The sequence below is a fragment of the Harmonia axyridis genome, chromosome 2, assembly GCF_914767665.1.
Source record: "Harmonia axyridis chromosome 2, icHarAxyr1.1, whole genome shotgun sequence".
Taxonomy (NCBI): Eukaryota; Metazoa; Arthropoda; class Insecta; order Coleoptera; family Coccinellidae; genus Harmonia; species Harmonia axyridis.
In genome coordinates this window covers 11,578,481-11,606,186 of record NC_059502.1, presented here as the reverse complement: position 1 = coordinate 11,606,186, position 27,706 = coordinate 11,578,481, and the positions used below count along the sequence as shown (strand labels likewise).

Sequence of the window (27,706 nt, the reverse complement as noted above, 5' to 3'; positions counted from 1 at the left end):
GTGAATTATAAAGTTGATTAACTCATCATCATAATTATAATATGCTGAAAGATTGAAATTTTCAAATAATCCACCATGGGTTTATTATTTTACTTCTGAATCAACTCATTCATTAAAATGTACATATCTACTCTACCATATTACCTACCTTTATGGGTTTGGGGTTTTTCAAAATTTATATCTCCACCAGTTTTAGCAGTGGACTTTGCTACTATTTATTGTTGACAAAGATAAACTGAAATTGAAACAATTTAATGTTCAAATCTCGGCAATCGTCAAGATATGTACAATTTCATTGACAAACGTCATAAAGCAAAAATAATTTGAAGAAAACATATTTTAAGCTCAATTATTTATACATATACCTATCTCTAGTTCCATTTTAATATTTGTAAGGCTGAAATTTGTTCAAGGTGAGTATATATACCTAATTCATCATATCAAACGCAACATCAAATTTTACACTTTGGCTTATTATTGCTTTTTATCAACTTGCTGAAAACGTTCCGAAATCCAATGGAATATTTCAAACTTCGATCACCATTGAATCTATTGAAGCTAAGATTTGGCAGTGAATAAATTAGATTCAGCATATTATATCATATCAATACTTCAATTTTATTATTTGCCTCGATTTAAAACATTCAAATTTAATCGAAAATGATAAGAATATTTTATTGGATTTCGGATCATGCCTATATTAACTAATATTTCTCCGAATAACAATAATAACTATTTCCAGATGGTTCGTAGGAAACCCAAAAGATCGCAATCTTACGAAAGTTTCATCAAAAATGTACATAAGAAGAAGGAAAAGGTAAAGTATTGATTGATTCGAACTTTATTCGAAAATTATTGTTTTTATATAAAATAATTATCACGCACTAACGGAAAACGAACGGAGGTAAATAAATAAAATATCGGACACGCAAAAGTCTAGATCAAGAGATAACCACAGAGAAAAACGATACTGATGAGCTCTAAGAAGAGCGAAACCGGTCTTTCGCCACCCTCGTCGCTACCTATCTCCGATGGCAACACTATTCTGTGTGCTTATCTCTAGATCAAGATCGATATTTTGTTTGATTATCGTCAATTTCAAGTAATGAAAGTAAATGATGAAATTTTCAGTTTCCAGAATTTTTTGTTTAAATAAAATAATTATCCTGCCATACTGTGATGGCTTCATCAGATGTCATATTTTGAAGCACATTCTTAAAATTCTAACAAATAATTCTCTTTTATTGTAGCAGTGGCATGACGTCACGGATGACGAATGCGAGATGCCAACTGTATCCAATTGGAAAACGCAATTTCCGAAGTTAGTGTGCGAGTATATGAACTTATTATCATTGTACGTATTTCATTTTCTCAGGACTTGGCTTTGATTGTTTTCAATTTTATTTTCGTCTGCTATATTCATATTCATCACAATTTTTATATTTCATAAGAATTTAAATGATTAACATTCCACTTTGCAATAAAACGGTCGGAATAGAATCTCCAAAATAGGTTTGCAAGCAGGGAAATGATTATTTCGACAATCTGGCAACAACATTCTTCTTCCATCACTGACGTCATACCATTGCTAAAATAAGTGATCTATATAATAAACTATTCCTCATGTATAGTGTATTGGCTACTACACCGAGACAGATCCTCCTAACACCCCAGCAAGCCTGTCATTATTCGACATTCAACTGTCATCCTCCTCCAACACGTTAACCGCTGTACCGACAGTCTCTAAAATAAGAGAATACTTGGCAGCCATCCATGTAGAAGAAATCGAAGAAGGCTTAGATATAGAAGCCGGAGGTGACACTGCAAGATCGATCAAAGAAACTTATTCCATGAGGAAATTGGTCTATCAAAAACTCTACGATTTTTGCCAATGTTGGCTGAGATTGAAGGGTTTGTTCCCACAAACATACTGCCTCGACAGTAACGAGTCCTTAGTGTCAGAAAAACCACCGGGTTTAGACGAACTCGATGTCTACGTGAAAGGCTTCAAGCTGAAAAACATAGAATCCCTCCAAAAGTTCCTCGCCGAAGAAAAGAAGATTTTGGACAGGATAGCAAAGCAGGAGACAGTCAGCACCTCTGTGACTTCAACTCCTGAAGAAATCGTTACAGAGGAACTAATCAGCACAGTACCTTCATCTCATATCCCATTGCCTTCTCCTTTGTATTACCTTATGCCAGAAGAATATAGTTTACCTTCCTACGAGTTACCCTACGAGATGCCAGAGGAAGAATATGTTGCTCCACCAACTGAGGAGTTCTGGCATTCGAATTCAGCAGTGAGGAAGGCACAAGCCTACTTGAGAAGGCACAAAGTGTTTCAATTCTTCAATTATTTATCGACCATGATCCTGAGTGCAGTTCCTGGTAAGTTTCAAAATTCAGATTGTTAACCAATAAAATATGTTATTGTATCTAAATGTGAACAAGGGCGCAGTAATATTGTCTTCTGATATTACCGATAATGAGATAATTGTTGTCGGAAGGGCCTTAAAGCAAATAAAAATTTCGTGGCTAAGCAACATCACATTATACTTTCCAACATTCAGAGATTCAGTAGTTCTTAAGACACTAATGTTCCAATCCATCCACATCTCTCTGTAGATCCCAGCAAATCTCGACAGACCTGAATCGATGAAAGAATTTTCAGTCATCTCAAGAAGTAAAGTTCACTTGAATGATAATTCTGCTCATGACAAGCGGTATAGCATTCAGAGAAAGGATCAGTCCAAATCAAAGACATAATGAGATTTAGTACATATGAAAAAGGTAGATTATGGTAACCAACCAAAGATTATGGTACACCACGGGAAACATAACTTGGTCTTCACATACCAACCTTTAAACTCTGTTGAAAAATGTGGAGCTAGTCCCAAATAAGTAAGAAGAAGTATTTCATTGAAAGAATTCGATGAAACTATGCCAACTGAATCGATTAATCATAAATTTTTGACAGTATGTGTATGACAGTTTTTATACTATACATTTACTAATCTAATACTATTTTATACTTTTGAATTGAATAATTTATATATTTTTGAAATGTGTAAATGTTAAAAGTCAACACGAAATTCGAAGTTGAAGTAATCCAGTAAAAAACAAACATGACTAGTAAACTGAGCAATGAAGAGGAAGAACGAGAGGTTTCCAGAAACGCAAGTGAGGCTGGTGAGAAATCACCAACGGAGGATTCAGAAGAAACTAGTGGCAAATTTAAGGCTTCTGAAATAGAGGCACCCTTCGAGAGACTCCTAAAAATACCCAAAATAAAATCGACGGAGTTCATAAACAAGATGATGACTAAGGAACCTCTATTCAAGTCCATCTACACTTCCGATAGTTTCACCGATCTTCTACCTGACGAGAAAGCGGAAAAGCTCGCCAGCATCCTGGTGTCCGGTTTCGGACTGAAGAACCTGCAGCAGCTCCAGGAAGCGCTCCAAGCAGATGAGGTGGTTAAAAGTAAGAAGACTGAGGCCGAACAATTTCCATGCATTTGTTCTGAGGAGAGTTCAGAAAAGTCTGAACCTCTACTTCCTCCTATGCCACCTCAGTATTCCCTAGAAGAGAGGATGAGGTATTTGCTCAAGTTGGAGGAATATGTTGAGTTGGAAGGTGAAATGGGTTCTATACCCACTCCAACAGTTGAGGAAGAAGCTGCCGCGGAAGCTCCTCACGAACCAGAGACCAGATCGCCAATGGACAAGGCTAAGCGATACTTGAGAGAGCATAAGGTCTTTCAGTTTTTCCAGTTTTTGGTTTCGCATTTGCTTAGTGCGGTTCCAGGTAAAAAGGATTATCTTGATCTTATGTGTAGTGGAATTTTGTTTGAGGTGAAATGAGCAATACACGTTACGAGACGATTTTATGAGAGACAAACACTTATATTAGTTATGATATTTGAAGAAAATATCAAGGATGATGTATTTTCGGATATCGGCATTCAAAAAATGCATCGAACTTCGGAAATAAAAAGATTTTTCATATTGTTGATGGCAAAAAATCAAATGCTAAAGAGAAATGAATATGGAGAATCAAATTTTGAATTTTTGAAGTGTTTTCGATTCTATTGTTGCTGAAATGTGTATCATGCCCTGAATTTGAATCATTTATTTTGTGCAGAATAGAGTCAATCTATAATTGATATTATTTCTATTATTGTTTCAAACAGATGCTCTAATTCTGTTGCAGAAAATCCAATCGATTATATACTGGCCCTCTTAGATCGAGTATTGCTCTATAGGACCGGATTATTATCCCCACCACTACTGTATGAGAAGAAACATATAGGTGAGTAAATTCCTGGTCTTGAAGCTCTACTTAGAAGGATAATATCTCATCATTTTTTTCAGAGCAGCTCTTCCATTTGATGGATCGTTTTGGTCAAGGATATGTTGATATCATGCAATATAATACAGGTGAATATCTTCGAGATTTGGTATATATGAGCGAGGATCATAACTTCTGATGATGATATAGCTCATGTTCCATATTTGTGTGTCAAATGTTCTATGAACTGTGTGTATATGATAAATAACCATGTCAAACTTCGTACTAAACTTCCTTACGTTGATAGCTTTATCAGTAAATTCAAGCAAAACGATTGAAAATTTTTTATTCATCTTCAGCAATGGAAACCTTTGGAATATGTTCCTACAATAAGAAACCCATAATGAAGAATTCCAGTATGGTGTCAAAAGAAGTTTTCGTGGAGGAAATGTAAGGATTCACTTTTTCATCTCCATAAAAGGACTTGTCAATACCATGAACCAACCGAAATTTTAATTGGGTTTAATTCCATTTGAAAAAATGTTATCAACTTCAGAAATTTCAGAAGGCATGATTGATAATTCTCAAAATTATTATTCAGTTAATCTCAATTGAAAAAAAAAGTGTAATTCTTATATGAATTGCCAGTTCAAAGTGAACATGGTATTCTACTAAAGTTGTAGTGGCAGTGACCACTATTTTTCTGAAGATGATAAAATCGTTATCAAAACTTTCGTTAGACACTTTTTTTGTGGATTACTACAACTTCAGTTCAATATAATTTTCCAGATTCAGTGCAGAACTGGCAATGTTCAACGATTTGATCAGAAGCAGGGTTACCTGCACTTGTGATTTGGCTGCACCACCACCAACCATAATCGACATGGATCTGAGAACACAATCCACAGTTTCTGTGGAAGATAGTCTTACAACTATTCAGTTCAATCCGGTGGTTTCAGTCAGTAAATTCTGGGAAAAACATGGAGATAAGCAGCCGAAAGCTTTCAAAGGCAAATTCTGGGCTGAGTTTGTCCGGGAAGCACAAAGAAGAGATAGTGAAAGGAGAGAAAGCGAACAGAAAGAAGAAACTGAAATTAAAAACTAGTTACCTATATAGAATGATTTATTTTTTGAATTTTTACTATATTTATATTCAGTAAAATATGATATAATGCCTGAAATCTTTTCATACGCCATTTATAATGGAATACTATTGAAATTTTGACGATAATAGTAGTTAATTATACAACATATATACTTGTCAAGTTTTTTTTTAACAAACGTGAAGTTATGATGGCGAGTAATGAAACCTCGGAAGTGCTAAAATATATACTCGATTTGTATACACCATAGAGTAATAAACATAGATAGAGGAAATATACGCAATTTTACATGTCCCCAACATGGTTAGATTTCGTTGTCGGATTGTGATATATTTTCAAATCCACAATTTTACTATATCATTATGAATGTATGTTACATTGAATGAAATATATTTATTTGGGTGATTCCCGATTGAATATGCAAATTTGAATATTTGGAATCTAGATATTTCCCTAATTGTCGAATTTATAGTAAGCAGAATATTTATTATTTTCTGTATCTACCAATTCAAATCCAAGGTTTGGTAACTTTTGCTCTCCTAGTGCCATCGGTTGTTTCACATCATTTGGCGAGCTTGAAGTTTGAGTTTCATATATTTTTAGGTATTTATTTCAAAATATTTTGAGTTGATATGAAACGTTGATTCACTATGGGACATGATAAGTGCGTTCTTTGTTGAGTAACCCGCGAATTGAGTGAAATATCGTATCACTGATATGTTTTCATTTCCGCGCGCTTCATGTCAAATTTCATAGTTCATGTTGGGGACAAAATTTGCTTACTGGAAATGATCTATGTTTATTACTCTGAGGTATACACAAATTTTTTCAAGGCTATAGGTTTTTTGATGTAAAAATAAAAATACCCTGATAAAGATTCCGAAATTTTATGAATCTAGTTGGTGACATTTTTTTATTGATAAAACTATATCGAATGTTTCTGTTCGATCATGCACCCATGGGCCGAGTTCCAAGTATACACTCTGGGCTTTTATGGCACAATCGATACTAACTCAGGATTGCCACACGTTTAAAATTGTCGCATTGTAATTTAGGGTTACATACGATGCATTCCTTCTACTTCTGTATGTTTCCAGAACAATAGGTACAAATAACTCAATGAACATAATTTCCTTATCTGTTTCAGACCATTCAATTACCTCAAGTCAGACCATATGGTCGCGGAAAATATGTATATGATGATGAATACGAAAAGTTCTTGTTTGAAGCTTAGAATGTTATAGAATATTTGTTTTTTTTTCCGGTGGTATTTATCAATCTGGCGTTTGAAAAAAGCACGTAATTTAGAATATTCTGAAATACCTATTAACGTCTTCCTTTGTACTGAGTGTAATCATAATGTAGATACTTCCAATTTCGAAGAACAGTATGCAATCAATACAATTTTGGATTAGGAAGTCATCTTTTTTCTTGGTAATAAATTCACTGAAGCGTATTCATATTTTTCCTGGGATTTATTCAACAGCAAATTGAAGATGACATTTTCTGCAGCTTCAATAATATTCATTATGTTGGTATCCCACACATATCTCAATATCATCATCACTGGAATATACACGTATACAGCGTGATTCAAAAGTTAAGGTCATAACTTTCTGAAGGAATAGTTCTAAAGGGAGTTTTTTTTCGAGGTATATAACTTTAAGTTAGAATTACTGTTCAAGATGGCGACCGATTTAACAGCTGTCCAGTGATTAATTCTCAGTTTGGTTTGGCAATTCATCATAAATAGACTCACGCCTGAACAACGCTTGCAAATAGTGCAATTTTAGCTCGAAAATAATGGTTCTGTGCGGAATACGTATCGCGCACTACGTCCATTTTATTTTGTTTAGCGATGAAGCGCACTTCTGGTTGAATGGCTACGTCAACAATCAAAACTGCCGCATTTGGAGTGAAGCTAATTCTCAAGTGTATGTCGAAACACCGTTACATCCAGAAAAACTGACTGTTTGGTGCGCTTTATGGGCTGGTGGAATCATTGGTCCGTACTTCTTCAAAAACGATGATGGCCAGAACGTTACAGTCAATGGTGATCGGTATAGAGCCATGATTACTAACTTTTTCATTCCTGAATTGAACAACCATGATGTCCAAGAGCTGTGGTTCCAACAAGACGGCGCAACATGTCACACAGCTCGCGCCACAATCGATTTATTGAAAGACCGCCTAATTTCACGTTTTGGACCTGTGAATTGGCCTCCAAGATCTTGTGATTTAACACTGCTAGACTACTTTCTGTGGGGCTATGTGAAGTCATTGGTCTATGCAGATAAGCCACAAACCCTTGACCATTTGGATACAACATTCGCCGTGTTATTGCCGATATACGGCCACAAATGTTGGAAAAAGTCATCGAAAATTGGACGTCCAGATCAGACTACATCCGAGCCAGCCGTGGCGGTCATATGCCAGAAATCATATTTAAAATGTAATGCCACAAGATTATCTTGCGGATAAATGAAATTCATGTCAATCTAATAATCCATGGTTGTTTTATTGCAATTTAAAGTTCTATAGCTCTAAAAAAAACACCCTTTATAAAGCGTGATTCAAAAGTTCAGGTCATAACTTTCTGAAGGAATAGTTCTATTGTAAATGAGAAGTTCTTAAGAGCTGAAGAGATGTTAGGTATAATTTTCATCATAATTCTATAGTTGTTGGAGAGAGCGGACTTTTTTCGATTACCTTAGGAATGCCAACAATTTTTTTCTGATTTTAATGCACCACTTGTAACCCTGCACAGCCAACTATATTTCCCCTAAGGGTTATCAACTGTGGACATATCATTTATTACCTCTGCAAGCGCCACAACGCCAATGCTAGAATTTTAAGCCGCCTTTGCACCTCAATTCGGCCTGGTTGTGATCTGAAGTGGCCAATAAACCTTTATGACTTATAATCCACCTCAAAGGACCGACTCGACGCAAAAACAATAGACCACCCGAGAAAAACGTCCTAAGCGCCGTTTTTGTCACTATCCACCACGACCTTCTAATGGTCGAGCAAATAAACCCATCTGATATGTGGAGAGCTTCGAGTTAACACGTTTTATCAAGGAGGTGTGAACTGACAGTTCGAGAGCGTTAATAGAATTTGAAGATGGCCGCTCACGTATAGGAATTTTTGACGTAATGATGAGAGACGTGGCTTTGCATCATAGAAGGCAATTTGTCGATGTTTCAGATGGTGATAATAAGGATTTTTGATGAAAAACTATCGATAGAATGAGAAAATTTCGGGTTTTTAGGTCTAGTCGGTTTTTCACCTGATGTTCGTCCTTCGGTCTGTTACAGCGTTGGTCATCTTTGGGGGTTCCTTCTCTGTGAGTAACTTCTAAATCCGTGTCCAAACAAATATTTTTGCACGACTCATATATTTTACACCTCCAAAACGGAAGTAAAGTGAGTCTTTTTTTACTCTCTTCCATGTGCCAAGTATTTTTGCTATATACAGGGTGTGGCGTAATTAATGGATAATCCTGTACTGGCGAATAGGCGAGGTCATGGCCGACCAGAAAATGTAAAGTTATGTTCAGTAAAAATATCATAGTTTTCGAGATATCGGACAATTTCATATCTTTCTAAAAAGTGCACTGCACCTTTACTCACTAATTTCAATGCTGTGATCACAAATCTTGTTATTTCCTTGAGCATTGTTTTTCATTTTACTCTCAAATAGCTGTACTATGAGATAAGCTACCAAATTCCTACCATCTTGCATAATTTAGAAAAAGAAAGTAGGATAATCCTCATGTTTGCAAATTCACTTACTCTTTTCTTTAAGTTTCAGTCGTTATGGAGAAGAAAAAATGTATTATACCATTTCAGAACCGCAATAAAATAGACAATTCATTTATGAGATATTCACAAAGGTCTCAATACATTTTTCTTCTCCATAACGACTGAAACTTAAAGAAAAAAGTGAGTGAATTTGCAAACATGAGGATTATCCTACTTTTTTTCTAAATTATGCAAGATGGTAAGAATTTGGTAGTTTATCTCATAGTACAGCTATTTGAGAGTAAAATAAAAAACAATGCCCAAAGAAATAACAAGATTTGTGATCACAGCATTGAAATTAGTGAGTAAAGGTGCACTTTTTAAAAAAAATGAAATTGTCCGATATCCCGAGAACTATGATATTTTTACTGAACATAACTTTACATTTTCTGGTCGGCCATGACTTCCCCTATTCGCCAGTAAAGGATTATCCATTAATTACGCCACACCCTGTACGTGGCTTAGTAAAGGTGGTTTGGAGATTTTTATTGCAGGGAAAATTTACCAACGCAGTGGAGCGGAACGACTTTTGTTGTTTTCAAGAATCAATATTGAAATATGAAAAGGCGATCAGCAAACTGGACCGAATTGCCGTTCCTCAAATAGAGGCGCCTGAAACGGACGCTTCACTGATTCACCCCTATCACCGGTTCTGTCTGTTTTCTCTTTCCGCAGAACCATGTATTTTTTACGAATGACAGCAACATAAATCGACCAGTTTTCTTTGGAGACTTTTGTAAACGCTCTATTTGAATAATTTTTGGTGGTTGCCTCAAAATAGTTCATATTCTCAGCAAAATATATTATTTTATTAACACACCCTCGCTATGATTTCATCCATTTTTTTTATCAGACACCAATCACTAGGGATTCATCAAGCCAAGTAGCTTGACATTTCAACCAACTACTTGACTCGAAAATCAAGCTCGTAAAAATAACATACTTGTACTTAACTTGACTTGATTTTAGATATTTATTGCTTGACTTGATATCAAGCTACTTGATATTACTTGAGCTTAGACCAAATAAGAGGATTCCTCGAGAGCCGAGAGACTGAAGCATTCGCCAGTGTGACTTTATTAGTAGTTTTCTCACATTTCTATGAAATCTATTGGTAGATTTTGGTAGTTTCAGAAATATCTTTCCAAACTTGGCCAAAATAGCCAAGGATTTTTATCAACACCAGCATCTTCAGTTCCTGTTGAAAAACTATTTTTCAGAGCTGCTCGTACAGTTAGAAAAACCCTCAATAGGTTAGGCGACAAATCTATAAGATGCCTCAAGTGTCTTAAATCCTGGATGGAAAATTATGAAATCAAACAAAGCCTGTAGATTTCTTAATACTGAGAAACTTTATTTTTTAATTATTTTTCATTTTCTTATGATTTATAGGAATTTAAATTATGTTTCGATTTCAAAAAAATTGAAATTTTCGGTTCTGCTATACAATTTGTTTAATAAATAAAAGTATATTGTGCAAAAAGTGGGGAAAGTCCAACTTTCCTCGCGAGTGTGTGGCACGAGCCTGAAAGGCGAGTGCCGCAAACACACGAGCGAGAAAAGGACTTTTCCTACAACTGCTATGAAAAGTAGCGTATTCTGCATAGTTTACTCAATTTCAAAACTACGTATTGCGCATACTGTGGGAAATATTATTCCCCACGGCACTTTGCCCACACCTCCCTTGGTAGACCAATGAAATTGGGTTTTTGAGTCGTTTCTAGGGAAACGCAATAAATTAGCACATACTGTCAACGAAGGTCATTTTGATTTGAATCAAGTCCATTACTTATTATTATTATTATTATTGAAATTTGTGCAGTTGTAGGAAAAGTATAGTGTGCAACATGTGGAGAAAGTCCTTTTCTCGCTCGTGTGTTTGCGGCACTCGCCTTTCAGGCTCGTGAAACACAAACTTCCACACTCGCGAGAAAAGTTGGACTTTCCCCACTTGTTGCACAATATACTATTCTCCACATGTTGCACACTATACTTTTCCTATAACTGCACAAATTTCAATAATTCAAGTAATGGACTTGATTCAAATCAAAATGGCCTTCGTTGACAATATGTGCTAATTTATTGCGTTTCCATAGAAACGACTCAAAAGTCCAATTTCATTGGTCTACCAAGCGAGGTGCGGGCAAAGTGCTGTGAGAAATAATATTTCCCACAGTATGAGCAAAACATAGTTTTGAAATTGAGTAAGCTTTGCAGAATACCCTACTTTTCATAGCAGTTGTAGGAAAAAGTGTTTTTTGCAAGGTTCCTTCTCATTTCATCATTTTTCTATTGATGTGACACTACACAATAAAACTGTTAAAAATCAAGCAGCTTTTGATATGATTCAAGTACTTGATAAATAATACTTGGCTTGACTTAAGATTGAAAAACTACTACTTGACTTGATTTCAAGTCAAGTTCAAGCCAAGTAGCTTGAAAATCAAGCCAAGTCGTGAATCCCTATCAATCACAAAATTCCTTGCTGGACATATTCTAGTAGTGTTATGGCAATTCATCTACCACAGCAGCAGCTTTTTCAGTTGTGTCATAAAACATTTTTAAAATATCCATTTAAAAAATCTCAGGAAATACGAACATTATATTTAGATTTCCAAAAAAAAAAACAAATTACTCTTATTTATCAGTAGTCATTATAATCAAATTAATTTTGTCAGCCATGCAGATTTTTATGTTCGTAAATGTGTAGAGTCGTATTGACAAACTATCAACTTTGAAGCCAAAAAATGAGGAAAAAAATGATGTGGAGTCAAGAACTTTCGGAAGCTCATTCATTCTTGCTCCAAAATCACCCTTGTGGTCTCAGGGGAAAGGTTCGGTGCTTTCCCAATTTTTTTGCCATTATTTATTCAACCAAATAATAAAAGTGTAGACAAGTCCTCTCAATATCCTGCTCATCCAAGGGAAAAGTTCTGACTTTACATCAGTTGTTTCCTAATTTTTGTCGCCATTATTTATTCAACCAAATAATAAAAATGTAGACACGTCCTCTCAATACCCTGCTGAATAAGTGAAACCATCAATTCTTCGAGTACCTACATATCATACCCACACGATCACATCAAGTGACCACTTATCTCCACCTCACACCAATCCATATCATGGCCAGGCATCAACCAATCTTAATTTACCACGCCATAACGGACAAACTCGTGTTTACTCCTTTCACGATTCGTCGAAACCCAAAAGCTCTAATAAACAGTGTCAACAAAAAGCAGAAGATATGCCCACAACAGAACGACCCTCAAAGAACAACTTGGAGGAGCTAATGAAGGGATATTATGGCCGACTGCATCAATTTATTTGCTCAAGACGCGCAACTGAAGAAACAATGCATATCTCAAATGATTGAGTAAATACCATCAACCATCTAGACGTCTATTCTTTGTTTAATATCGTTTCTCCATTTCATTGCTTGCTGCGAGGTGTGAATTAATTTTGTATATAAGTGAATGCAGGATGGCCATCGTAAAAAGGTATAGAGAGGAAGGCGGTTTGCATTCTGTTCAAATTGCTTTAGGTTATGTGCATAGTGTTGTTGAACTCCTTGGGTGGAAGGAATAAGACGACACGCGCATGTTCAAATTAGTAATCATGATAATTTTCTTCACAAAATTTCAAATTCAGATTTCTGTTCTAATACAGTCTCAATTCAGATATATCAGATGTCCTAGGTGGTGACAAAACATTGAAACTTCAACAAAAGTCATGAATTACTTTTTTCTCCGATTGACAGCAAATATTGATTTTGCAGACACATGTCAATCAGCAAAGTATTACTTTTTCTGTCTATAGGCAGCAAAGTAACTACTTTCCTGCCTAGGCAGCAAAGTGATTATTCTCAATGCGAATAAAACATTCGACATGTTTTGACAATCAATATTTTTTGCCACCTTCCTTATTTATGGAGGAGTAAGTACTTCTGAGTCGCTATCACTGTCCATAATATAAATATATCCGATATTATCCCAAAAAAACTGTCAGATATTTAATAAGTTGTCAAAATAATTGTCATGGACATAGCAACCAACCATTCCAACAATTGCGATTTCTTTCAAATTTCGTTTTAATTTATCATAACAGAAAAAATGAAAAGATTGTGGAAATTGTAATAATTCGCAAAAACCTACATATATGATTATAAACAATCGAAGAAAAAATTATATGTTCAACTCGGCAACAAAGAAGATTGACTCGGCTATGAACTATCAGCCGCGGCAGTCAATCTACAACTCTGCTGCCTACTAAAACAAATAACTATAGTCTATTCGGATACATAGTTTCAATTATATTTTCAATCTCTCTTAGCTAGGCTTCATTACCCTCACCTGCCTTACAGAATTTTTTTTCACAATCCTAGACTCATGATATACAGATTACAGATATATACAAAAATTCTTTTCATATTGAAATGAAATTTGTAGAAATTATTCGAATGAAATTTATTTATTCCGAAAACATTATCAAACATGCAATAAAAATACTTGTTGTATTTCCGATTTCGATAATCTCATAACATTCCCAAAAAAGGAATTAAGTTCATTTTGTATCACTATCTAGACTAGTCTGTATATGGGCACCTTTTGCTGCTTGTTACATCTAAAAAAATATATATTCGACAATCCAATACAACGAGACGAACTTCCTTCGAATGTACCAATCTAAAATCAATTTAGTTTGATGACATTGATTTAGGCAGATTGACAGATTCACAGAAGATGGATTGCAGCAGATGCTACTCAGCAGTTGACTTTTTTGGTTGTTGTGAATTTATTAGCTATCCCTTCATTGAGACGAATTTGTCTCCAAAATGCTATCGAATATATTGAAAGATTTACGAGGTATCATTTGAATAGGGAAAGAATATATTGATTGATTGATGAATAAATAGAAGATTTTTCGATGTTGATAAGAGTTTTACCAGTTGCAACGTTCACTTGAAATAACTTGACGTACTACCTGACCCTTGGAAAAAAAATTTAATGAAAAATTAAAAGTTCCTATTTTAGAAATTAGGTATTGTTGTGAACGGAAATTTTTTAGAGGCTGCCAACTTTTGTTGAAGAACGATATGGACTTGAAACCTCGATATGTTTCAGATCAGAGCTAGATCTATAAAAAACGTTTGCATCTTGGGGGGCTGTCAGTATTATTTTAGGAGATATAACAAATGCTACGTAGGTAACCAAAAAAACAGTAGAGATAAATTTTGACGGCATAAACCGAAAAAGTAACAAATATCTTTTCTATAAAAATAGGAAACAAACGATGTGAAATAATAAAACACTGTATACTTTGCTGTGTTCTTTATTATGTTTTCCTGGTTATTTGTAATTTTCTTTCTAGTTTTTGTTGATTGAGAATATGTCCTATAGTTTGAAGCTAAAACGAGTGATCATCTGTCAGCTATGTGGGCATTCCTAATAATTTTCTTATTCGTTTACTTGACGCAGTAGTAAGAAAATTGACCACGAGGAACGCATAACCTAAAAAACACAAACATTAATTGAAATAATAATTAATTGAAATTCTTGATGGAGAAAAAATAAAATATAATATGCTCAATTATTCTGACTATATTTTTCAACTAACAATATTTCTTCAATTAATTTGGATTTCAATTTTCCTTGTATCCAATACATCCTGCCTATTATCAATCTACTGTGTAAAACCATACATTCCAAATAAAATGAAGATTATTATTATGATATTAAACAATATTATAAAGTATGAGATAAACCAAGACTTACCGATGTGAATGTTACTGTGTTCAGGGGGAAAAAAGAAAGTGCATAAATCTGTATAGGTTCTTTGGTTCTACGCATGAAAACACAAAGTTTTTTCTGAAAACTTATGGGAGAACCTACCCAGTCACTTTTATAGGCTGCCAAATGTAATTTTGAACTCTGTAAAGAAAATTAGAAGGATATTTTCAATCAAAAATTCACCGAGAAATAGAATTAAATCAAAAAATTCAAATATTGATATGGAAAATTATAGATAATGCACGTATGCTTCTTTTTGTACTGTTATTACTTTTTGTCCAAATTGTTCTAACTACCTTGTGATTAACTTCATTTCCAAACCAACAATATAGAAAAAGTTGTACACTTATAGTTCCTATGAAAGCTAAAATAGGTAGGAAATCGAAATTGTCGAAATTCACCTAAAATCATAATATAATTAATTTAAACTCTATTTCATATACATAGTCATACACTCACTATTGAGAGTCTATACATAGCTGTACAAAATAGTAGTATGCACAGTGCAATTTGTATGAATGTATAGTAGTTGAACATTTTATTTAATCTCTTCGAAAATCTGTAATAGATTGAAAGACTTAAAAATTATTTGGAAGTTATGAAATACTCACAATAAAATTTGTTGGTGATGCTGAACCAATTTACAAAAAATTTCATCGTAATTAAGATTCTCATCTCCTGATGCTCCTTCTATTGGCAAATTATTTTTCTCTACCAACTCATGGAAATTCAAAAATTTATCTTCTAGAAGTTCACACTGTGATCCTAGTACTACCATTAGTCCTGAAAACTCGTGAAAAAGAATTGTACTAGTCGTAGAAAATGGGCATACAAATAATAATAATAATAACGTGTGTTTTTTTTCGAGGTATATAACTTTAAATTGGCATTACTATTCAAGATGGCAGCTGATTTAACAGCTGTCAAGTGATTTATTCTCAATTTAGTTTGGCAATTCATCATGTATAGACTCACGCCTGGAAAACGCTTGCTAATAGTACAATTTCATTTCGAAAATAATGGTTCTGTGCGGAATACGTATCGCGCCCTACGTCCATTTTATTTTGTTTAGCGATGAAGCGCACTTCTGGTTGAATGGCTACGTCAACAAACAAAACTACCGCATTTGGAGTGAAGCTAATCCTCAAGTGTATGTCGAAACACCGTTACATCCAGAAAAACTGTTTGGTGCGCTTTATGGGCTGGTGGAATCATTGGTCCGTACTTCTTCAAAAACGATGATGGCCAGAAAGTTACAGTCAATGGTGATCGGTATAGAGCCATGATTACTAACTTTTTCATTCCTGAATTGAACAACCATGATGTCCAGGAGCTGTGGTTCCAACAAGACGGCGCAACATGTCACACAGCTCGTGCCACAATCGATTTATTGAAAGACACGTTTGGTGACCGCCTAATTTCACGTTTTGGACCTGTGAATTGTCCTTCAAGATCTTGTCATTTAACACCGCTAGACTACTTTCTGTGGGGCTATGTAAAGTCATTGGTCTATGCGGATAAGCCACAAACCCTTGACCATTTGGAAGACAATATTCACCGTGTTATTGCCGATATACGGCCACAAATGTTGGAAAAAGTCATCGAAAATTGGACGTCCTGATTGGACTACATCCGAGCCAGCCGTGGCGGTCATATTCCAGAAATCATATTTGAAATTTAATGCCACAAGATTATCTTGCGGGTATATAAAATTCGTGTCAATCGAATAATCCATCGTTGTTTTATTGCAATTTAAAGTTCTATAGCTCTAAAAAAAACTGTGAGTTATTTATACTGAGAGGTGCTAACTGTATACAGCTATTTGAAAATAAAAAATCATATTCTAAACGGTAAGGCACTAATTCAGAAAATATTTCTACAATTTCGATTACAGTTCATAAACTAACTGAAAAATTCTCTATTCGGTTACATTCAGAAATTTTCGTCTTCATCAAGGAACGTCAACATCAGGTAGCATAGTATAAGTTCATATTTCAGATCTAGGCTTTTTAACCCAATACTCGATAACAAAACGAACATGCCAAAATAATAAACAACACTTATATGCCACTTTACAGAAAATAAATTTATAAAGTTGACGCTCTTTCTTTAAATATTCGAATAGTAAACGTTGTAGGCAAATAGTGAAAATGCATCAGTTTGGAAAAATTCCGCAAATTAGGGCTAATTTTTAAATTTGACCAATACACATGAATACACTAGACATTGTTTCCGTTAGTCATCTGTAACAATTTTGGTCAATGTTAGGGCAGATTTAATTCCTTTGAAGGGACATGGGGATAGAAATCCTCAATCATATCGTGAAATTAAGAAAAAATAATTTACAGACGTCAATAAACAAGGTATACCTTTAAATATAATATTTACCTACAGAAAACGTATCAACCCCAACATTTGTACAACTATTCAAAAACGTTCCGATTATTTGATGTAGATACGTTATTTCAAACCAAGGACTCGACTCGTAGCTGTAAGGATACCACTGTTCGAAAGGCATCTTCCTCTGATTCAACAAGATTGGCGACATCAAAAACATAGTGACTGTCAAAGTGCACATACTGAAGAAAAACTTAAAAAGTGTGTCGAAAATTTTCATAGACTTCTCCATCAATTGAAACTGCCTTGCATTGATCGATTTGAAATGTTCGCAGTTCAGTTGGTCCATTAGTAACTGGTTGGTATTCATATTTATGAGAAAGAATATCAGCTTGACAACAGCTATGGTCTTCTGGCTCAGAACGGTCAGGAAAGAAGAGAATTGTTCCATATCTCCTGCACTTGCCGATATATTCATAATCATGGAAAATTGGTCTAGGAGAGTGAAGAATATTATCACAATGAGGGAATATGTAATGTACGTCCGCTTGCTGAACGATTTGTGGCCTGAAGACCACAATCCAACAAATTGAAGTAGAATAATATTCTTTCTGAGAGTCAAGTTGAAATCAAACTCTGAAGAAGTCATTTCGAGTAAGTGAACATCAACAATGAAGAGATATATGATATTCCATCCAACCTATGTATATGGTTTTCTCTATAGAAAACAGTGATTATATTATCCCCATCAATTTGAACCCTAGTATTCAACTATAAACTTCTTATTACCTCGTTACTGCAATATTTCCTAATTGTATATTGAAATCGATACAGTGAATCTCATAAAACAATAGTTAAATTACAGTTCAAATCACTTCGTTATTCATAAGCAATCATGCAAGTAAATGGAAGTAGTTATGGTATTATATATTCAAGAAATTATATCAATATAATAGATATGTCATTTGGAATATAATAAGTATGCATAAAATATTGACTTTGTCGTGAATTTTAATTGCAATATTTGAACATAGTCTTTTGCGCGCTATCATTTTGCCAAAATCTCTTCAATCTTCAAATTTTAAGTAGAGATGGTTTTAAACGAATTGGTTTGACTCAGTGTTACATATTCACTTTTGACCGAAATGGGCTAGAAACTTTAAATTTTCGGGGTAACTTCAGGGTTTGAATATCTTGGTTAAGTTCGTTTATTGGCAAAATCTGTGCATTGAGCCATGTAGCTATTATATAATCTAGTTTTTCTGAAGATTTCTGAAGTTTCTTCCGAAGAATCGATTCTTCCGAAGAATCGATTGATTCGTTTAGAATTTTATCGGTTATTTGCAGAGAAAGAAAAAGAAATTTAAAAACGCATACAAAGAGGACGGAATTCATTTGAGATATCGTATTCTTGCTAAAAGAACGCAGTATTTATTTGAATATGAATAAATTTCAATAAAAAGATAGATTTCATTCAATATAAACAAATTCAAAAGCAGATTCTTCTATAATTTGGTGTCGATATTGCTGATATATAAATGGCCTTCATCAAAATTTGATACTTACTATTTTCTTCTGTTTTAAAAATCACTTGTTCAAAAATTTAAAAAACATGGCTTTATAGCTATCATTGTTGGAGGAACAAATTAAATTCAACTTTGGATTTTTCAATAGCAATACTTCATCATCTGAGCCTAGTCCTAAGAGAATAATATCTAGAACAAATGCTCAAAAAGTTTCCAAAGCTAGTACAAATGTATATTAAGTATTTGTATCCAATGAATAATGCGTATCTACTTTTTATTCACATGTTGAAATGATATTACAGATTTCATTTTTGGAATGAATATATCAAACTATAACAAGTAAGAGAATATTTTATAATCTATTAATATAGCTGAAGGTGTAACCAGAAGAAAAACCATATATCTGCTTTGATTCTCAATGCGACGATTCTCGATTGTGCATTTGCTGCAACACTGCAAAGTACGACCAGGAGTGTTTCATAATCTGAAATGTAACAACAAATCATTCTCAATCATTCAATCAATACAAATCTCGAATTACCATAGAAAATGACATTATGGACAATGGGAAAAAATGGAGTGCGTATATTTTTATGGGTTCAATAGATTTCCTCATGAAGAAAATCAACTTTTTCTGGAAACTGATTGGTGAGCCGATCCAGTCGCAGTGGAAAGCTGCGAGATGAAGTTTAGAGCTCTGCAAATGAAAAGTACATAAATTATTCGATTGACCCATCAGGACATTGGCCAAATACATCAAATATAAATTATGCAACTTTTAGTACAAGAATCAATATAATAAATAAAAGAAATAAGTAAATAAAAGTATATGAAATATTTTATATGAATATGAGAAAATAAATGAAAGAAAATAAAAAAAATATAATAAATAAAAAATATATGAAATATTTCATTTAAATTAAAGAAAATAAATAATAAAAAATGAATACGACTCATTCGATGCCTCATAACTAAATTTCAGAATTCTCTTGACAGAATTTTTCTGGCTGATTTCTATGGTGAGAGATTTTGATGCTCTCGAGACATAAATATCATCTTAATGCCCTATTAACTATTATGTTCTATATGAAATATAATCATTATTCAATGAAGCACACAGACAAGACAACATAAACTAAAATGAATCAATTTTCACAAGTTGACAAGTACGAACCTGTACAGTAACCTCATTACCAAACCAGCAGTAGAGAAATAATTGAACGCTTATTGCTGAGATGAAGAGAAGCACAGTGAAAAATTCAGGACCCCCAGGTTCTACCTATAAAACGTTAATATGTCAAAGATATGGATTAAATAATTAATCTTAACACTATACTCACTACAGAAAGTCGGAACATTGCAGTACAGAAGAGTAGAACGCACAAACTCATTTGTGCAAATGCGTAAAACGAGAACAATTTATTCAATCTTTTGGCTAATCTGAAAAATGTAAGTTTCAGTTAGAAATATTTGATTTTTCAATCGGATTGTCAAGAAAATTGCTGAGCGTTTAGTTTAGATGTATGTTAGTTTCATGAAATTTTTATTTATCACTAGGGTACAAATAGGCCATTATTTTGACAAAAAATCTGCATTCAATAACATAATTTCGAAAATATGGATGTCATTAATTATTACAATTTTAATTTCAATCCACTCCTAAAATTTCTTTTTTGACTTGACATCTATTGACAACTCCACATAACCTCTGAACTGAATATCTATACTTTCAGATAATATTAAGTACGCTACTTGTGTCGACCATGTATAGTCGATAACTTCTGTGGTTTTCTGGAATTTTTCGAGATTTGTACTATACTTTTTCAACGACCGCATTTATACTCATAAAAACTTATGCAAATTCAAAAACTGCTGTCAAATCGCGATACAATTACGAACCGTCAAAAAGTTATCGGATAGCGGGCTGTGTGTTATTCGTTTCCGTGGCAACTACAACTAAGGTTTTATCTTATTGGTTCTTCGCCGTGCGATTTACTTTAGAGATCCTACAGTATTGGTTATTGATCGTGCTTTCTGTTTGCAATGGTAAATCGCTCAGTTTTACATTGCACAGTGCTTAAATAGATAGTTTTACGATTTTCGTCATTTTCTGTAAGAGGAGTATACATTTTTTTGAGGATTTAATCGATGTTTTCATAGTTATTTCACTATTCAGACCAAAGATACGACTAATCAAGTTATTTAGTCATTCTCGAATTGTAAAATGTTCAACCAAACGGACATTGCTTCATATATAAGGAGGTACATACATACATGCAAATTGTGAAAACTCACATCAAAATTTCTCTATGATGTTGAGCATTTCTTCGAAAAAAATCATCAAAATCCGTAATACTTTGATCAAGACTCATGATTGAATCGGCTAAAATCTCACATTGACAACTGACCGCTGCCATAAGACCTGCTGAAAAAGTGTCAACACCTATATGACCGCTCGATATGATTAAAGAAGACAACGATTGGTGAACATAAGTTATGATGTACCAAGGTGTGTATTCATAACTATAAGGGTACCAAGCATCGAAGGGTAGTGTTTTTCCTTGTCCTATTACCAGAGGAAGGAGTAGAAACAGTAAGCAAGAGATGTAACCAGCAGCGGAGAAGGTCCTGAACGCTATTTTATGTGAGTAAAATGATGTTTCCATTATTTTCCTCTGTCTCTTAGTTTTCCATCTGAAACTATTCGAATTCAAAGATTTTATTATAGCACAAATAAGTTCCTTGTTTTTCATGAACATTGTCAGCTTCACGCATCCCATAACCTTGATAGACAAAATGGTCAAATATGATGAAGACGTCTCCAAATTGACTGAAATATTCTGCAATTGAAGTACCATACACAAAGTATCCATAAATATGAAAAACGTTGAAACAAAAATCGAGTAAATGTGATACGCATTATTTCTAGAATATTTCTCCATTACCCATAAACCTGAATATTTAAGAAGGAGTATGTTATTTCCAAGAAATTCATACATATCGTTTTCACTCGATATCGTCGAATTAAGAATGAGAATATTGCAGGATTATCTACAGTTGCTTTCCTCTGATTCCTTTGATTTATCCCCTATAATCGCACCTTGTTATCATTGGTTTGTCTAAGTATATGCTATAATGTATGAATATGAATAAATCTCTTTGTCATACAAAGACTTCCTAATAATTACCGTTTTTCAATATCATGTTCTTTGCTATGAGAATCAATAAAAGACGATCGGAGAAAATATGCAACGAAACATATCTGATTGCATCGTTTAAATGTTTAAAATAACAGACAACTTCGAATTGTCCCAAAGAGAAAAATTGAAAATTTTCAATGTTATGGATCTAATAAATCTCTATAAATTTTCACATTTTTCACTCATTGTCATCAAAATTCTAAAATTTTTCTTTGGTAATTTGTATAAAGTTTATATGACATTCATAACAGATCATAGAAATCAATTACCGTTTCAGAGAGAGCTGGTATTTTTAAATGGAGCACTCTATATATGACCTGATTACAATTATGCAATAGACACAAAATGAATTGAATCTGGAAATAAATGAAAAATATTTATAATAAAAGTGTCCATTTCAAAAATAAAATCGAAAAATTCAATATCTTTGAAACGGATGACATAAAAAACTACGTTGAAAAATATAGAGTGGCCCATTTAATAAATATCATATAATATAATATATCTCAAAAACGTTAATTTAATCCTATGATGAGTATCATGTTCGAATACTTCGATATAAAACAAGATATAGCGAAATATTTGAAAAAGTCATTTTTCAGAAACGTCCTGTAATTCAAGAAGGATGCAAGATATCTGGGAGTTCTTGAAGATTTTTTCATCTAAGTCTTATAGTTATATTCAGTGTGCATTGAATTTGGAAAACCCTATACATACTTATAGATTATAAATGAGACACTCACATAAGAATTTCTCCATGATGTTGAGCATTCCTTCGAAAGAACCCATCAAAATCCGTAGTTTTTTCGTCCAGACTCATCATTCTATCGACTAAAATCTCACATTGACAACTGACAGCAGTCATCAGTCCTGCTGAAAAAGTATCAATGCCTATATGACAGTTCGTCATGATAAAGGTAGCCAACACTTGGTGAACGTAAGTTATGATGTACCAAGGTGTGTATTCGTAACTGTAAGGGTACCAAGCATCGAAGGGTAGTATTTTTCCTTCTGCCATTAACAAAGGAAGGATAACAAACAGTGAACAAGAGATATAACAACCAGTGAAGAAGGTCCTGAACGCAATTTTATGTGAATAAAATGAAGTTTCCGTCATCTTCCTTTCTCGCTTAGTTTTCCCTCTGAAACTATTCGAATTCAAAGATTTTATTACAGCACAAACAAGTCCCTTGTTTTTCTTGAACATTATCAGCTTCACGCATCCCATAAGCTTGATAGCTAAAATGGTAAAGTAGGGTGAAGATGTTTCCAAATCGACTGAAACATTTTGCAAACGGAGTACCATACACAAAACATCCAAAAATATTAAAAAAATTAAAACAAATATCGAGTAAATGTGATACGCATCATTTTTAGAATACTCTTCCGTAGCCCATAAACCTGAATATTCAAGAAGGAGTATGTCATTTAAGAGAAATTGATACATATCGTTTTCACTGGATGTCATCAAATTAAATGAAAATAAGGATTACAGTTGATTTCTTTGATTTATCCCTTCTAGCCCCACCTTGTCACCATTGGTTTCACAAAGTATAGGCTGTAATTCATAACTAAATCTCTTTGTTATGACAAAGAGATTTATTCATATTCATAAATTATGGCATATACCTACGTTAGCAAACCAACTGGAAGAGGGTAATTATTAAGAAGTCTTTATATGTTGAGACATCCTAATAATTACACTCTTCAAGCTTCATAATCTTTGCTATGAGAATCAATAAAATACTATCTTCAAATTATTTCGAATAAATAGATATTAAAATTTAATGATATCAAACTTCTTCAATTTTTCGCATAATTCATATGGACGAAGCAAACTTAATATTTTCAAGAAACATCCAACCCGAATAAAATCTTTATAAGCTTAAATACCTTCATTTCTTTCAATGAAATGAATTGATAATTATTCGATAATAATTATTGAGCCACATTGGGGAAGCAATAATTGTTGTAGTTACTTCATTAAAAAATAAATGTGGATATTAGTTTATCATCTTTCAATTCGTATATCTTTGAACAAACTTGTATTATGTTCATTTTTACTTGAAATTTCTAACTTGTTTTGAAATATGGAGTATGCGAATATGGAATGTCGAAATAGCAGAATTTCATATCAACATTTCAGTTTTTCCCTTCTCTCGACTGCAAACAACTTCTGCGGACCAATCTCACCCTGTTCTATCATCGGCAACCAACTTAATGTCTGTCCAACTCACATCAGTATATTCTGTAGCTTTTTTTTTGACACCTTTATTGCAATTTACAATCTACAAGTAAAGGGTGTTTTTTTATAGCTATAGAACTTTAAATTGCAATAACAACGATGGATTATTTGATTGACATGAATTTTATTTATCCGCAAGATAATCTTGTGGCATTACATTTTAAATATGATTTCTGGCATATGAAAGCCAAGGCTGACCCGGATATAGTCCAATCTGGACGTCCAATTTTCGATGACTTTTTCCAACATTTGTGACCGTATATCGGCAATAACACGGCGAATGTTGTCTTACAAATGGTCAAGGGTTTGTGGCTTATCCGCATAGACCAATGACTTTACATAGCCCCACAGAAAGTAGTCTAGCGGTGTTAAATCACAAGATCTTGGAGGCCAAGTCACAGGTCCAAAACGTGAAATTAGGTGGTCACCAAACGTGTCCTTCAATAAATCGATTGTGGCACGAGCTGTGTGACATGTTGCACCGTCTTGTTGGAACCACAGCTCCTGGACATCATGGTTGTTCAATTCAGGAATGAAAAAGTTAGTATTCATGGCTCTATACCGATCATCATTGACTGTAACGTTCTGGATGTAACAGTGTTTCGACATACACTTGAGGATTAGCTTCACTCCAAATGCGGCAGTTTTGTTTGTTGACGTAGCCATTCAACCAGAAGTGCGCTTCATCGCTGAACAAAATTCGCTTATGAAAATCGGGAACACAGAACCATTATTTTCGAAATAAAATTGCACTATTTGCAAGCGTGCAAGTGTTCAGGCGTGAGTCTATTCATGATGAATTGCTAAACCAAACTGAGAATAAATCACTTGACAGCTGTTAAATCGGTCCCCATATTGAACAGTAATGCCAACTTAAAGTTATATACCTCGAAAAAAACAATCTTTATTAAGTAAATGTGATCACTTGTAAATTAACATGAAGAAGTTATCATTCAATATCGATACTCCAGTATAATACTTCAATTAAAGTCAAATGGTCAAGTCCGTTGTAATCTTCTGTTGTTGAAGGGGTTTTGAGAAAGATAGTCTATGAGGCGGTTGTCTTGTCCTTCCAAGTTTTGATGGTATTTAATTGAACGTATTCTAATTTCATCATTTACAAATGTTATCATTAAATCAATATGTATGGTGTAGTTGGATATTCTGTGAGTTGACCCTAACTAAGATGCATAGAAAACCTGGTGTGTATACTTATACCTGTAAAACTTTCAGACAAAACGGGAGATTTTTCAGATTTATACCTACTTGATTTCGAGAGATCGCGGTCTGTTTCAGATGGCGCATACATCGTTTACATTTGACATTTCTCTCAATTCTCGACTCATGTGAACCAATGGCGTAGATCTTTTTTTTCTTGGGGAGGGATAATCGAAAAAAAAACTTTTGACGATAACTTTTATTCATATCTAGAAAAATCATAGAAAAAGAAGTTTGATAACGAAGTTTGAACCAAATTACTCGAAATAATTTTTGTTGTTACTAATTCGGTTGTTCTTACCTTATACTGGGTGTTCTCAAATAAGAGTTACGAAGGAAAATGAGAAATTACTTGGATAATTTTGAGAAAAAAAAGTTTCATGAATATGAGCCCACAAACGCTTTGCTTTCAATATACAGATTGTTTCTGGTGTGTCGTACAGTTTATCAAATATTTATTAATCTTCGCTACAGATTAGGTAAATAAATACCAAAACTTAAAATTAATGTATTCATTAGAGCTTACTAACTGGATCTTTATAATAATTTGGATTTTCCTGAGGATTACTAGAGATTTTTTCTCGAAATCGATAGCAGATACGACAAAACTATAACAAACCAAAAAGTGTAGTACTGGACCAGAGTTTTTTTTCTACATTTTCTAAACTAACAGCCATTCACCAAAATATAGTTTTGGAGGAAGGAAGCAGGCATCTTTCCAGAAAATATATCACCCTGTAGATTTGCATTCAAAATTAGCATATCACATGGTGAAAAGTGAAAACTTTAAACTGGAATATCTATGGCCAATTCATATTAAATATCTTGTGAAGGGAAGGTTATACGAGAAAAAAACTTAAACTTTAAAACATGTATCTCAAAACAAAATGTTTGGGGACTCATGTTATAGGACTTTTTTTCTTGAAATGATCCGGAAATCTGTCATTTTCAATTGTATCTCCAATTTAGGAACACCGGGTAATTACCCCCAGTATCCCCCTATTTCTACGCTCTTGTCGTGAACTTTGAGTATAGAACAATAATATTTTATATTCTATGGTCTGTCATTATATTCCATTCATTTGAGTAAAAATTCGATATGAACTGAATTGTAATTTATTGTGAATGTTTGCAGTGTCTAAAATCAGTATTTCCTTTTTAAACGGCACCAGGCAGATGCGGGAATTCGAAAAATTTTAAAGAGCGCCACCTTACAGCACTCTGGTGAAGCAGACCACCAAAGCAACAGGTGGGTCTCTCGAAAAGTCTGAAACAAAATCGAATCAGTAAACACACCAGGTATTCTATGCATCTTAACCCTAACCATTGAAAATGTCCTAACTCCTGCTAGATTGATATCACAGACCCAGGACTCTGGGTCGGCCATATTGGCATTAAATTCTCTGGTTTTTGAAGTTGCCAGAATTTCCGATAAACGCCATACTTAGTATTTCCGAAATCACGAAAATATAACTGATATACAAGGTTTGCCCATGTTTCAAGAAATTGGACATCAAGAACATGGACATCTATCAGAGGAGGCAGATCAACGAGAGCCACAAGAGAAGAGGGACACTCCAGTAGTCAGTATCGACGAAAAGCCTTGTGTAGACCAAGTATCACCTAAATATCAAGATGAAGAGATAGCAATTGCAACCGATTGTTACGAAAATTATTCTTCAAGGGCTGCTTTGCACGAATTCATGCAATGGTACGAAGTTAAGCAACTGATGGCCACACTACGCGATATTCAGAAAATTAATTTCAGTATAACTGAAAAACGTCAGCAAGCTTTAATGCAGCTTAACAATTTGTGTGATGTGGCACCATATAGTAGAACCAGAAGATTTCCGGAGGATCTATTGTACATATGCACAGCCACAGGAGATTGGTTATCCAAATTTCAACAATTGCGCATGTCCTTAAGTTTAAAAAACCGAAACAAGAGAACTACCCCAGAAGATATCTCGAATTCCCTGGTGGCCTTCCATAATAGCGTCACAAGTATGATGGCAAAAATTGCGCAGCAAGAGTATGTTCATTCTCGGTCTACGTTTGAAAATAACTTTAGTTTGAATTGGCGAGGAAGATAGCGAGTTAATTTTTCCTGGAATTACCGTTTTGTTTGATAATAAATAATATTTTTGAAAATGACAAGTACTTTAATTTTTTGCATATTTTTTGTAAACACTGACAGT

At 34.0% G+C, this 27,706-nt stretch overlaps 3 protein-coding genes across 6 annotated transcripts in view; 2 read left to right on the top strand and 1 right to left on the bottom strand.

Annotated features, from left to right (window-relative positions):
• Positions 1-257: 257 nt before the first annotated feature.
• Positions 258-5,466, top strand: LOC123672209. Of its 2 annotated transcripts, XM_045606223.1 has the most exons (7): positions 258-413; positions 743-817; positions 1,632-2,388; positions 4,213-4,311; positions 4,374-4,439; positions 4,650-4,740; positions 5,080-5,466. In XM_045606223.1, exons 2-7 carry the CDS (start codon positions 743-745, stop codon positions 5,393-5,395), a joined length of 1,404 nt encoding a protein of 467 aa, XP_045462179.1. In that variant the 5' UTR covers positions 258-413; the 3' UTR covers positions 5,396-5,466. The 2 variants fall into 2 exon arrangements, with proteins under 2 accessions (XP_045462179.1, XP_045462180.1); XM_045606224.1 differs by lacking the exons at positions 258-413; positions 743-817; positions 1,632-2,388 and adding an exon at positions 2,970-3,807.
• A 9,154-nt stretch (positions 5,467-14,620) lies between these two features.
• On the bottom strand, positions 14,621-23,522 carry LOC123672158 (odorant receptor 4-like). The gene is made up of 11 exons (XM_045606155.1): positions 22,789-23,522; positions 20,186-20,285; positions 20,020-20,124; positions 19,387-19,542; positions 19,271-19,329; positions 17,371-17,561; positions 15,594-15,765; positions 15,442-15,541; positions 15,279-15,383; positions 14,968-15,123; positions 14,621-14,703 (listed from the first exon to the last, which is right to left on the bottom strand). Exons 1-11 carry the CDS (start codon positions 23,511-23,513, stop codon positions 14,650-14,652), a joined length of 1,923 nt encoding a protein of 640 aa, XP_045462111.1. The 5' UTR covers positions 23,514-23,522; the 3' UTR covers positions 14,621-14,649.
• The window catches only part of LOC123673021 (protein APCDD1-like), a 65,487-nt gene continuing 59,132 nt past the window's right edge, over positions 21,352-27,706 (top strand). The window contains exon 1 of one of the 3 annotated variants that reach the window (XM_045607413.1): positions 21,352-21,489. The gene's annotated coding sequence lies outside the window, so the exon portion shown is untranslated. Of the gene's footprint in view, positions 21,490-23,113; positions 23,138-27,706 lie in introns of those variants that run through there. The other 2 variants (XM_045607414.1, XM_045607415.1) reach the window with 2 other exon arrangements.

Bases quoted from the DNA above. Each gene is read 5' to 3' on its own strand.
- LOC123672209 (XM_045606223.1), top strand. From the start codon at position 743: ATGGTTCGTAGGAAACCCAAAAGATCGCAATCTTACGAAAGTTTCATC. The intron at 4,312-4,373 runs GTGAGTAAATTC...CATTTTTTTCAG, and splicing joins GTATGAGAAGAAACATATAG to AGCAGCTCTTCCATTTGATG. The intron at 4,741-5,079 runs GTAAGGATTCAC...ATAATTTTCCAG, and splicing joins GAAGTTTTCGTGGAGGAAAT to ATTCAGTGCAGAACTGGCAA.
- LOC123672158 (XM_045606155.1), bottom strand. From the start codon at position 23,513: ATGACATCCAGTGAAAACGATATGTATCAATTTCTCTTAAATGACATA. The intron at 15,766-17,370 runs GTAAATATTATA...ACGAGTTTTCAG, and splicing joins GGTTGATACGTTTTCTGTAG to GACTAATGGTAGTACTAGGA. The intron at 15,124-15,278 runs GTAGTTAGAACA...TTTTCTTTACAG, and splicing joins GAAATGAAGTTAATCACAAG to AGTTCAAAATTACATTTGGC.